The sequence below is a fragment of the Lutjanus erythropterus genome, chromosome 6 (assembly GCF_056507025.1).
Source record: "Lutjanus erythropterus isolate fLutEry1 chromosome 6, fLutEry1.hap2, whole genome shotgun sequence".
NCBI classification, from domain to species: Eukaryota; Metazoa; Chordata; class Actinopteri; order Lutjaniformes; family Lutjanidae; genus Lutjanus; species Lutjanus erythropterus.
In genome coordinates, this window is record NC_139322.1 from 19270871 (window position 1) to 19283724 (window position 12854).

The window sequence follows — 12854 nt, forward strand, 5'->3', positions numbered from 1 at the left end:
GAGGGCTTCAGCTTAATTGAAAATATAGACTTTATTGTTCTATCATACAATACAAAACCAACTGGATCCTAAATCTTTTGATCAAAATCTAAAAAAAAATGTCTCCTCTGACATCTCTCTATAACAGTATAAAAATCCTCAGAAATAAATATTTTGTATTTACACTAATAAAAAAAAGGTAAATATTCAGTGCATGAACACAAGTATTTTTTTTTACAGGAAACAAGCAAAGAAGTGATAATGTTCTGTTTCTAGTAAGAGTTGGTTTGTGTCAGCTACATTACACCAAAATGGAAAAAGGCATAAGATCAAAACGTCTCCTGACTTGACACTAATGATAGTATAATATTCTCCAGCCACTGACAGGTGCATAAATCATTCAGCAAATGATGTCATTATAAATATATTCAAATATTTTAATATTTACAGCATTTTGGTTCTCTTAGCTGATATACAGTATATTTTTTTCAGCAGAGGCTGTAGTCTTCAAAATAAAATGTTTTAACAGGACTTTTCACAGCCTAGCCTGAAGTAATACACTATTGTCTACTGTAAAGGGATAATTCAGATTATTTGATGTGGAGCTGTATGAGGTACTTATCCATAGTAAGTGAATTAGCTACAGTAGCTGTAGGTTGGCACGCCTTCAGTTTGGAGAAGCAGGGAGGAGTATCAACATGGAAGCTGAGCAATGTCACACAGCCTTTTCTGACAGGAAACAACCATTATATTAGCCAAATATTGCTCTTTCCAAACCAACCAAACTCCACAGATGAAATCAGTAACAACAGAACATGGGATTTGCTGTTGTACCACTGCCTCAATCTGTTAGTTTGTGATATTGTGTGACATCGATGAATCCAAGCTATCCTTTTAAAACACAGAACCCACACAATAACATAAAAAACTAACCGATCGAGGCAGTGGTAGACCAGCAACTCCTGTGTTCTACAAGGTAAAATTCATGATTTCGCCTTTGGAGTTTAGTTGGTGTGGATAGACCAATATTTTGCTTATGTGACAGTTTCCTGTCAAAAAAAGGCTGTCTGATAGGGAAGTAAAGCAGTGAAAATATTCTATTAGAGTGTACATTTCAACTTAACTTGATTTTTTGGGTGGACCTTTTTAAACTAGTTTAAATACATTTTGTTGCTGACCCTGTCCACAGTAATTCATTGCTTAACATCCATGGTACTTCTTTCTACCTCTCCAAATGTGGCTTCTATTGAAAACACACAAGTACTTCACACAGCCCCACATCAATAACCCAAATCATCACTTTAAACCTGCTACACTCATATATTAACAGGAATTTAATGTATTTTTAGTTTAGTGTATGTACTTCAGTGTACATCTCAGCATGGCATTCATTTTAATTTTGAGATTCTGCAGGTCACATTTCATATTTTTCTTAATATTTGACCCCTCAGATTTGCCAAAATACATCTAGTCATGCCATGATATTCAGTGTATTGATAATACATTCAAATTACTTTGCCTCAGAATGATTTGTTCAGTCAGTTTCTGTTTTCCTTGGCGAGCACTGGTCCCAGTCATGTAACATCAGGACCATCCTGTGGTAAGTCAGAGTGGCAAATCAGGCTTGAGGTGTATTCAACTCCAGAGAAATCTAAATAAAGGGGCAAATGTGGTGAGGAAATTATAAGTGGTTGGGCTGCGTCCAGGGCCTAAATACACAAGTAGGGAACAGGCAGCCCATCCCTGGAGATAAACTTCACACAGTTTCATGTGAGAGGAGCCAAACTTCAGCAAAAGAAAACAAAAACACAGATTTTTTTTTTCAGATAACTTCCCTCTTGTTAGAGGTCTTCACCAGTTTATGAGAGCACATGTTTGTGGCTCTCTGGCCACAGGAACATCTGTGAAGCATTGTGTCCAGTTTCTGCCCTCGGTGGGGGAGAAGAAGGCTCTTGTAGTACCTGGTTACCACAATCGATTCTCCACCACATCGTTTTGTCCCTTTACTTCTATTTATCCACAGTGTAAACACTTGAGGGATGTGGTTGATTTTCGTTCTAGATGTTTGTAGAGTTTAAATAGCCTCGTAATACTGTTAAGCATCAAAGGCAAGGAGCAAGCACATACACTCCAACTATACCCTGTTCATATTTTTGTGCTTTTCTCCATCTTTCAAAAACACTGATTGAATATTTGTGCCAGAGAGTTCCCTGTATCAGTTTACCCGCCTTGAAGCTATTGTAGCTTCTACCTAACATCTCAAACCACCTGTGTGCTGGTGGCTTTCTTAGCCTACTACCTGTGTTGATCAGAAGTTCTTCTTTGCCTTTCATAAATGCCTAAATATTTGCTTGGTTGTCCTATGATCATAGACACTGGTGTAACGTTCGTGTACTGGTGCAGTTCAAGCAGCTGACATGACAGCACCAGTGGAAGGTGCAGTGGCAACGTTCAGTCACACTCTCAGTCCGGGTCTTAAACCCACGTCCACAGCACAGCAGCTCACATCCATCCAGGCCTGGAGAAGAGCTGTTGCATGTTCTCCCAGAAGTTCCCAAAGTGCCAGTTTTGCCATTGTATGAACAAAAGTTTGGTGATTTCTCAAAATAGACCAGGTCCATGGCAGAAGGGGGTTTGTGAGCTGGGTTTTCAGGCTCCAAATGTCGGGGGTCAGCTCGGTGAGAGGCACGGTTGCTCCCTTTGTTGGCATAAACAACTCTGGATGCACCGTCAAACCGGTCCTTAAGGAAGTCTCCCACTGTGCGGAAGCTGGGCAGGCGCATCCAACATGTGCGCACAGTGCAGGAGCCGGACATGCCATGGCACTTACACTCCTGACGCATCTCTGAGGACACAGTCTGCAGAGAGGAAGACCAAAGGATTAAATCACAATGAGGAAATCTTAAATACATTTGAAGAATGTTGGAATTCTGACAATAAGTATGTTTCCACTGCAGGAACTTTCCCCAGGGACTAGAAACATGTGGAAGAACTCAGTGGGTCTAAATTAAGTTCTGGGGACAGTATTTTACCTATCAAAAGGTCTCTGCCTGGGGACAGTACTTTCAAAAAGTAGAGAATATTTAAGGGTGAAGCTTGCAGCACTGAACATTTCTGATTGGTCAAGTACTCAGCATTGTATTTCAGCCACCATTTTTGAAGATTTGCAGCTACAAACCAGTTTTATGCTGCTTTTTTGTAATTGAGCTTCAACATGTTAATGGGGAGTTACAGACCAACGCATATAACAGATGAGCCAATGTCAAAGTCCAGGCCTTAATGAGCATTTTTGCTGAGGGTGAAATCCAGACCAAACCCAGATCCAAATTATGCCTGATGAAAACAGGTTGAAGAAACCTAAAGACCTGGGCCCTAAAGTTCTGGGTACTTTGGGTGGAAACACAGCTAAAAACAGACAATTATGCCACATTTGAGCACCACGTTCTTACCATTCTGCCAGCCTCATTGTTGTGTAGGTTGGTGAGATAGCGCAGATCTCTTCCCCTCTCGCTGGAGTCCACAAACTCACGGCTGAACATCCGTCCAAAGTCTACATTGTCACTGCAGCCCCCCCAGTGCCAGTCTGGTCCTCCAGGACCTCTGCGCCGGTAATCGCATGTGCACGACTCAATGGCCCCTTCTGAGCAGGAGCGAGCCACAGCATGGGTCACCCCTGCGCTGGTAATAGCAAATACAAATGCCGTCTCTCGGCAACCTGAAGAAACAACACGAAAACTTTGCATCAGAACCCGATCCAGCCTTTTTAGACTAGGCTATGCCAATTTATTTTTGCCCCAGATTGGAAAATATTTGGAGACAAAGCTTTTTAAATGGCTACAAGAGAATCCATTACATCCTGCCCAAAAATGTCCAAATATTGCCTGGTTAGAAAGACAAGAGAGGCTCACCACGATTGACAATTTTGCCAAAAATTGCTGGACTGTGGGTGGTTGGGCAGTTCCAGCGGCGGTTGCGGAACTGCCACTTGCACTCCTTTATGGCAGTGTGCAGCCCAGCGGCGATAGCATGCAGGATGCCAGGATTCTGCCGAATCAGCCGGCGCTGGCGACGACTCAGCAGGGCCAGGCTTGGATCCAGGACCAACTGCACGTTCTTGGAATTGGTGAGGAGGTTGGACGAGGAGGCCACATTGACAATACCCCTGGCACGACACAAGGACAGGGGAAATCAGAGTCAAGCAGCTGGCAGTTAATGCATGTACCTCCTTCTGTGACCCTCTAAACTCTTAAACCGATGTGTCCTGGCATCTCATGGGTGTTTGTGCCTTTAGAATTACAATTTTCATTATGTAGGCCTACAACATTCACACATACTGCTCCAAGACCATGAGGCGACAATAAGTCACAGACTCAAAATGCAGGTTTTTGACTTGGCAAATAACATTAAGCCATAGTTGTACCTCTTGATTAATCACTTGGACCAGGACCAGATACAATGACATACCAAAAGATTAAGAGAAGTGAGCTATACTTATAGACAATATGTCCATCCTGTCAAAGTGTCCTACATTGCATTTTGAACATTAGGTTTGTAGAGTGTAAGAAAGAACTCGTAATCTGTAGGTTATACTTTCTGAGTAGCAGGGTGGCTTTAAAGAAATATTCAGGTGGTAGCAAGAGGATGCCATGGAGACTTTAAGCAGTAGTGAAAATATATATGCCGACTTGATCACAAACAATCACATATATCAATATTTGCTTGGAAAAGGTGCAAAATAAAGATATTTTAACGAAAAAATTATTGTGGTGCATGAGTAAAGCACCAAACAGAAATATCTAAAGGTGGCATTAGAAATCAGTAAACTGTTTATTTCCAAATCTTCAAAGTTTTCCAAATACATGTCTTTTTTCATTGAACATAAGCGCATAAAACTGATCAAAATGATCTTTCAGTTTCAATCAGTGAATTGAAAAAGAATTTGCAAGAATCTTATTATTTTTTCTTTACTCTCCAAACCCACCTACTTGTGGCATCCGGTGCATATCCAAAGAAAAAAACAACACTTCAAAGACAACCAGCGTAGCTTACCAGCCATTATCTCACACTTGATACCATATAGACAGTCTTTCAAAAGAGGGATTTGTAAATGACAGCTGTCGGGGTATAAGACCAAACCAAGACTCAATAGTGTAGCAACAACAACAAAAATCAAATTGTGACTTTAAAATTGAAAGTCAGATTGAATTGTGGATTTGGAGAATCATGACAGTAAGTTGAACCGCAACTATCCAAAACTGAGTTAGCAGCTGGGGAGGCAAGGCATCTTTTAGGGGTGGCAGCTGCCACCCCATGCCACTCCTCTAGAGCCGCCCCTGGAGGCATATAAAAAGTCTTAATAATCATGCTGATTAATTCTTAATATCTCAATTTATGTTGTCCTTCAGCCACACGATATCAGGAAATGTTCTGCTATTAGGGTTTGTAACTTGTCCATATTCATGTCTAAATATGGCACCTGTGCTTCTTCAGTTTTAGACAAATTTCGGATCATGAACGCAGCTTAAATGATCGTTTTGCTGGTCAGGTTTCAGCACATTTCTAGTTTGAGTGTTTCAGCACACAGGCTGTATAATTTTCCACTTTATATCCTGGCAATCTGTGTTAGATTTCTGTGTCAACATTTCTTTTTTTCATTCACGTGTAGTGTAATGGCTGTGTCTCCTGTTAAGCATTATCATCCGGAAAAGCGGGCGAGTCTTGGCCTGTTAGAGGGCTGACCCAGACAGTTGTGTGGTGACTGAGGCCTGCATGGGAACATTAATAATAATCTCGTCTTTTTGGGATGTTTTCTTCCTTCCAAAAACTCCGCGGTGCCTTTTTTTTCCCTCCCTAAATGTTTTCTTAGATTTCAGCTGACATTTTAAATATTTGAAAAACGCCTGAAGTTGCGCGCAATACTGTCCGTCTAATGACACCGCAAAAACGACAAAATCTTTTCGTTAAATCATTACCTCAACAAACACAACCCACAGTTTATAGATTTTTAAACGAGCATAACCCATTTTATTTTTGTTTTCTGTAACAAAGCATTGTGAAATTGTCAGTTTTAGAGGAATGTACAGTATTGGATCAACACGAGCCTGGATCAGACCTCGATTCCTTTCAGCTATGAAATAAATCCATATTTAATTTATCCCACATTGGACTGAAAAAATGTTGTCTCGCGTTCAAACCGCACTGTCCAAATGACAGGGAAGCAGAAGGAGAAGGAGAGTAAATTAAATCCACCGCAAATAAAAGGTAAATCTGTAATTATTACAAATGCCATAATTCGTTTATTGTTAAATAAGTAGATAATTCCACTGAAAGGACAATAAATAATAAAAAAGTTAATAGTTTGAGCTCGCATGGAGCAATTTGGAAAAAATCCCACAAGCTTTAATATCATGCGGTTGCTCTTTTTTTCCCCAAACAGAAGTTGTGATCGGTGCCAAAACTAACACATTATTTCGAGCATGCAGCAGGAATGTGGTAAACCCAGTGAAACACAGTTCACGCGGCTGCACATGCAGGGTCTTCCCCGCACAAAACAGCCTTTAATAGACGTGTTCAAGGCTGATAACCGAATGAGACAGACAGTGTGTCTTGGACTCACCACCACCGGCCGCTGTTGTTGACGGCCCCGGTCCCTGAGAGCGAAGACACCAGCAGGATGCAAGCGGCTTTCACCCCCAACAGAAGCGCCAGACTCCTCATCGTGCCTTCAGGGCGAATAAGAGGAGGGAAATTACACTCTGTAGACTTTCTGTGTCATGGATTTAGGCACAGACAAAGTCAGAGACTACTTCCAAAAATATGTGACACTTCAGCACAAATACGCACATGCTTAAAACAAATTAAAAACAGCCTTTATAATTAGCAATCGGAATAAAATCAAGAAAAAATGGGCAAAAATCTGGCATGTTTCCTATAACGTGTAGGCTTCCAGGAGATTACCCGTGATAAGATATTTTGACACTGTAATGTATTTGAATAACGATCACAATGTTCACGTTGCAAGGTGTTTATACTCACCAGAGGACTTGTAAGGTGAGACAAGCGGGCAGCCCTAATTGGCTTTAAATGGATGTCGAGTGGAGACAGACAGGTTGTTAAATGATGTGAAGTGTCCACTCCAGGATGCTCACTGCTGCTGCTGCTGCTGCTGCTGTCCTCTTCTTCACTCTGTCTGTCTCAGTGATGCTCTGCACGGCGCATTGAACGCGTGGGACAGTCCCGAGAAGACTTGATCCCCTCGGTGAGTGATAGGCAACACATTCTTCTCTTATTGAGCGCTACGAGGGGAATAAAAAAGGGATTTGCTGCTCTCATCTCCCTCTGTTTTTTTCGCAAGCCCTTTCAATAGGATTGGAGGGAGGGATAGTTAATGCTCTTCATAGGGCGCACAATGAATAAGGAAACACAACTGGGCAGAAAGGAGGAGAAAGGAAGAGAAGAGAAGAAAAAAAATAGGGCAATCCACGGAGTTGCGCATATTACTTGTGGAGTCTCACGGTCATCACAGAATCGATTCCCTGGCTGTAAAAGAGTATTTTCCCACTGGCCGTGCGCTCGCCTCCACATCCAGTCCTGCAGAAAGGAGAAGTGCCCCTGGAGCAGTGATGATGTGTTGGTGCAGATGCTGTGGGTGCGCCTGGTTTGGTGCTCCGCCGCTGGTGTCACGGTGCAATACAGTTACAGCGGAATATGAGCCATCTAAAAACTGCCCTTTTTACCCGCTGGTTGGATTAGCCTACTCCCAAACCGCATCTCCTCCTCCTCCTCCTCTCTCCAAGTGCGCTCCCAAAATGTGACTGTGACTAAGGACATTTCTGTGCTCCTAGTTTCCTTTTTGCACACTTGTTTTAAATAATTATACCTATTTAATAATTACTAACATGTTAAAACGTGCCTTTTATGATGATCTCCTAATTCAGTGGTTTTCATTTTTTTCACGTCCTCTATGGACCTATAAAGTGACACAAATTAGAACCCCTTGGGATATAATTTTGTCCCAGGGTCCCCCATCTGATAACATTGTTGCTTTTACATCTTTGATTATAGAGTTTACAGTTTGTACTTTTAAATAATTCTAGTTTGGTCTCATATCTGTTGCTATTTGTGTCATAGCTGTGCTTTGAGTTGAGGTTCTAACATTAAAAATATTTTTAATTATTATATAATCATTACTTCTAAACCATCTGGACTACATTAGATAACATTAAAGCTACTACAAGGAACTTTAATAATTTGTTGATTTTGGTGGCCCCTGTGGATTAAAGTGGTAGTGTTTTCATCATAATAACCACAAGATATAATGTCAAAGATAAAAAAATTATCTAAATAGAAATCTCCTCCTGCTTTTTTAACTGGCTAAGTGTAACTCTGCCTGGAAAAACAAACAAACAAACAAAACTCGGGGTCATTTCGTCTGATTTTGGAGAATTGGACCTGGTGGCAGACATTAAGAATACCTACTGAAATAACAGATCTTCATGCAGATGGTCTTGTTTGGTTATGTAGGTCATATGGCATCACTGATAAATTGAGACTGTTTCATAACCAGTTAAAGACTCCTTATAGTAGCTTTAATATGGTTAAATTACAAAGTTTAAACATATTGCAGTGGTGGTAATTTCCTTGCTGTGGTGGTGCACCACTGGTAAATGAGTACTGAGGAAACACTGATGTATAAAACCCATGACCAAGTAGTCAGACATTCTGTCATTGTGCTATTTATGGATGGAAATACAACGAAAATAAACTGTTCCTCTTTTGCCCTGGACCCTGTGGAACCCGTTCAAGTACCCCTGGGGTCCCAGGACCTCCATGTGACAACCACTGTCCTAAAATATTTAGCTACTGATTTAGCTTTGGCCCAATATACAACACCTTTATCTGCACCTTATTTATCTATTTAAATTCTCATCTTGTTGTATTTTAAAGCTACTAGGAACTTGTTTTGTTGATTTTTGAGGTTTCTGTGGACAAAATCTGTAGCTGTTCCACTTCAACTGGCTAAGGTACTTCTCACTGTAACTCTGGATGGGAAAATGTAAATTCAGGCTCATTTCATGTAATTTGAAGAACACCATATGGAAATAGCCATTACGCTCACTGGTACTTTAGTTTGCTCATGTAAATCATATAGAGGCGTCAGTAATAAATTGAGACTGTTTCATAACCAAAAATCCTTGTAGTAGCTTTAACTGCGCATTTGGACCACTATTGATTATTTTTTGTCTTTGTATATTGTCTGTATTTTAATATACCTGGTTGCTATCTATCTATCTATCTATCTATCTATCTATCTATCTATCTATCTATCTATCTATCTATATTCAATTCAAAAGAGCATTATTGGCATGGAAACAGATGTTAAAATTGCTAAAACAAGTGAAAAAACAACAAAAAATGAACATGGTTAAAGTATGTTTGAAATGAAAAAAACACAACAAATACATGCAGAAGAAATGTGGTCTTGATCTATCTATCTATCTATCTATCTATCTATCTATCTATCTATCTATCTATCTATCTATCTATCTATCTGTCAGTCTTTACAGCCCGGGGGCGCGCGTACACACGCACAACAACGTTTTAAGACGCAGTAATAAGCTCTCATAGCTGTCATATAACTCACACTGCCTGCTGGGCTACTTAAATATTTTTTCTGACGCGGGGGAGATGAAATACGGCCTCCAATCAGAAGTTTGATGTATGATGAACCAGGAAAAGAGGGGGACGAGTAAGTCAGAATAAAAACCATTCCAAACATCTGGCCTGCAGACCTCCCTCGACGCACATGTAGCCCAGTGTAATCACAGCTTGAGCCACTTTGCGGCATCTCCATCTAACCCCAGACTGGGAGCAGAGCAGGCTTCAATGTCCCCAAACTTCTTCTCTTCCATGTTGGGTTCATGGGTGAATGTTTCATTATGTGACATTTATCTGCTAATTTGCATGTAGCACATTAGTCACTGCAGCGGTCGTAGTTTAAATAATCTCTCGCCGCCTCTTCCCTCTCCATCTCTCCTCTCTGTGTCGCTCCCTCAGATGACAGTAAAAGGAAGTGGGCTTTTGTAAAAGGGGCTTTAATGACAGCCATCCTCTACGTTTCTACTGCAGCAGCCTTATATGAAGGTGCTCAAACGGGTTTCCTGGAGCAGTCATGCGACACCGAGCAGATTAGAGCTTCAATCCGGATAAAGGGGGGCCTTTTATATACAAATCAACTTCAAATCACTTTTTAAGCCACTTAGATATACACGCCAAGGCAGAATGCTAATGCACTTTTCATTGCCGCAGCTTAGGGAATGGAAGGAGATTAGATGAATTGGTGTCACTATGCGAGCCGTGTTCGAGGGGGGTTTTAACTTAATTTTATGAAACTAGCCCACATGCACCTTCTGCTTCCAGCAGCAGCGTCTATTACTGTTTAAAGTGTTCTAGAGAAAACTTTTTTTTTTTTTAGCAGTCTAAGAATATGATGGAGAGCAGTGACCTGTTGATTCAGAAGTTTCTTGTGCTTAATTTCGAGCAGTTAATGGCTTAGTTGCAAATAGGGCGAGGAGATTTGCCTTATAAATAATATCTCGATATTTCTAGGCTATTTCTCAATGTAAGAGACATATGTTGACATTTTCTCTCCCTAAAAAAATCTACAAAACAAACAAAAAACCGTAAACTTTCAAATGGTGCAAATATCATGCAGAAGTAACATCATGCATTGCTGTAGATTAATCTACACAACAGTATAGTAGTTAAAATTAGCTCAACCTGCAGTAAAATGCAACATACACATTAATGCTGCAGTAATATTAATCCAAAGTAGGACTTGACAATATGGATAAAATCAAATATCATAATATTTTTTACTAAATACCTCAATACTGGTGTTTTTCAATATTTGAACAATAATGTAGGAATGACTGTTGGTACTTTCACAAAATATTATTTAATACTAATTAATCGTCATTTTTCTCAGGAAAAAATGTCCAGAATTTCTCCCAAATGTGAATATTTTCTGGTTTCTTTACTCCTCTATGACTGCTAATTGAATATCTTAGGGTTTCAGACAAAGCAAGACATTTGAGGACATCACCTTGGGATTTGGGGAGCACTGATCAACATTTCTCAACATTTCTGACATTTTACATACCAAACAACTAGTTGATTAATCAAGTAAATAATCGACAGGTGAATCGACAGTGACAATAATTGTTAGTTGGTTGGGCATCTGGTTTCACAGGCCCAGTAATTACTGAGCATGGAAATGTGAATTTGAAAAGATAAATGAGATTCTGTTTGGTAGTTTCAACATGCATGGGATGTGCTTAAATGACATAAGTGCTGGGCAACATATCAATATTATATCAGTATCCTGATATGAGCCTAGATATCATCTGAGATTTTGGACAGTGTTGTATCTTGACATGACATAAGTGTTGCCTTTTCCTGGTTTTAAAGGCTGCATTACAGTAAAGTGATGTAATTTTCTGAATTTATGAGACTGTTCTATTCATCCATATTGTTGTAGGAGGCATTTGGTCATAAATATCATGGTATTTACCTGCTTTGGATTAAAATTGCTGCCGTATTAATGTATTATTTACTGTTGTAGATGTTTAAGGTTTATTTGAACTTTTTTCTTAATTGCACTGTATAGTTTAATCTAGAGTAATGCATATTTTTCTAAGATCACCATGTTTGCACTAAATTAATTGGATGTTATTTTAGAGAAAATATGTATATCAATATATATCTCCCATATGGCAGAATAGTCTAAAAATATCATCATATTATTTCAAAGCCATAATGTCCAGCCCTAAATGGCATTAAGGCCCTACTTCATTTAACTTCTTTCACTTTTAATGAATCTATAAGTGTTTGATTTTTGAGAAGCATGCCATAATGTGATAAATAATCTAAAAACTCAGGCCTGTCACACGCGTAATTTATGTATATAATTTTATACTCAGAAATAAAGACTTTGGAGTGACAAAGTGAAGTTGTTTCAAGCACAACAATGAAGAACAGCCGCTCGGATGGAGGTGGGAGGAAGGGGGGGACCACATGACTAAAAAACAGTATTGTTGGAGGGTCTGTTAGCGGAGCCGCTTGCCTGCTGCTGCCTCCCTGTCGTACAGTGGAACCAGCAGCTCTCCCCTCCCCCATCCATCATTTAACTCACCCCTTTATGAACAAAATCTTCTTCCATATTTCATTTTCCTGAGCGTTTCTTTGTTCTTTCTCTACAAAAACTCAGTCTGTGCCACACAATTTATTGACCAACCAATGAAAAGCAAGACTAAATACATGAATATTTCTTTATTCTAATGAATATGTTCATATGATCCAGTATTTAAAATTATTTACCAAAAGCTGAGAGTGTTTTGCGCACAGTTTGGAAAGAGGCGTTGGTGCGTAAAAGTTTGGAGACGTCATTTTACGCTCGGATGAATGATCACATTCTCCAATAATAAAATGATCAACTTGTGATCCAACTTTCATATTGGCCAATATTTTGCAAACGGCCGCCTGTAGAGGCATCTCTTCCCATCCCCTCCTCCTCTTTCTCCCCCCTCCTCCCGTTTACTCTCGCCCCCGAGCTCCTCTGTTCTCCGTCTTCACTCCTCGGTCGTTTGGCGGTTGCATCGATAATACTCCACTCCTCTTCTTCCTCTTTTGACATTCTTATTCAACACAGGAGGACTTAATCACCAGTGTTTTAATGTCACGTCGCGAAAGCCGCTTAACAAAATGGAGCTATCAAACAAACTCCGTTGGGACCAATTCCTGATTTTGGCAGCGGCGCTTCTGTCACCTGCATTAACGTGAGTGCACTTGAGAGCGCCAGGAGAGCTGGTGTTACA

The 12854-nt window shown here is 40.1% G+C and overlaps 2 protein-coding genes across 6 annotated transcripts in view; one reads left to right on the plus strand and one right to left on the minus strand.

Annotated features, from left to right (window-relative positions):
• wnt10b (wingless-type MMTV integration site family, member 10b) overlaps positions 1-12854 on the plus strand; it is a 29865-nt gene that overhangs the window by 12799 nt on the left and 4212 nt on the right. The window contains exon 2 of one of the 5 annotated variants that reach the window (XM_084721022.1): positions 1541-1552. The exons of 2 other annotated variants lie outside the window; for them this stretch is intronic. In XM_084721022.1, the coding sequence (XP_084577148.1) occupies positions 1541-1552 (12 nt within the window). Of the gene's footprint in view, positions 1-1540; positions 1553-7115; positions 7238-12591; positions 12816-12854 lie in introns of those variants that run through there. 2 more of the 5 variants (XM_084721020.1, XM_084721018.1) reach the window with 2 other exon arrangements.
• wnt1 (wingless-type MMTV integration site family, member 1) lies at positions 1244-7148 on the minus strand. The gene is made up of 5 exons (XM_084721023.1): positions 7015-7148; positions 6596-6701; positions 3888-4141; positions 3429-3694; positions 1244-2837 (listed from the first exon to the last, which is right to left on the minus strand). The coding sequence occupies exons 2-5, from the start codon at positions 6694-6696 to the stop codon at positions 2346-2348; spliced, it is 1113 nt and encodes a 370-aa protein (XP_084577149.1). The 5' UTR covers positions 6697-6701; positions 7015-7148; the 3' UTR covers positions 1244-2345.

Excerpts from the sequence above, each read along its gene's own strand:
- wnt1 (XM_084721023.1), bottom strand. The coding sequence starts at position 6,696 with ATGAGGAGTCTGGCGCTTCTGTTGGGGGTGAAAGCCGCTTGCATCCTG. Across the intron at positions 4,142-6,595 it reads AACAACAGCGGCCGGTGGTG|GGGTATTGTCAATGTGGCCT; the intron begins GTGAGTCCAAGA and ends GTGTCGTGCCAG. Across the intron at positions 3,695-3,887 it reads TGGCAAAATTGTCAATCGTG|GTTGCCGAGAGACGGCATTT; the intron begins GTGAGCCTCTCT and ends TTGTTTCTTCAG.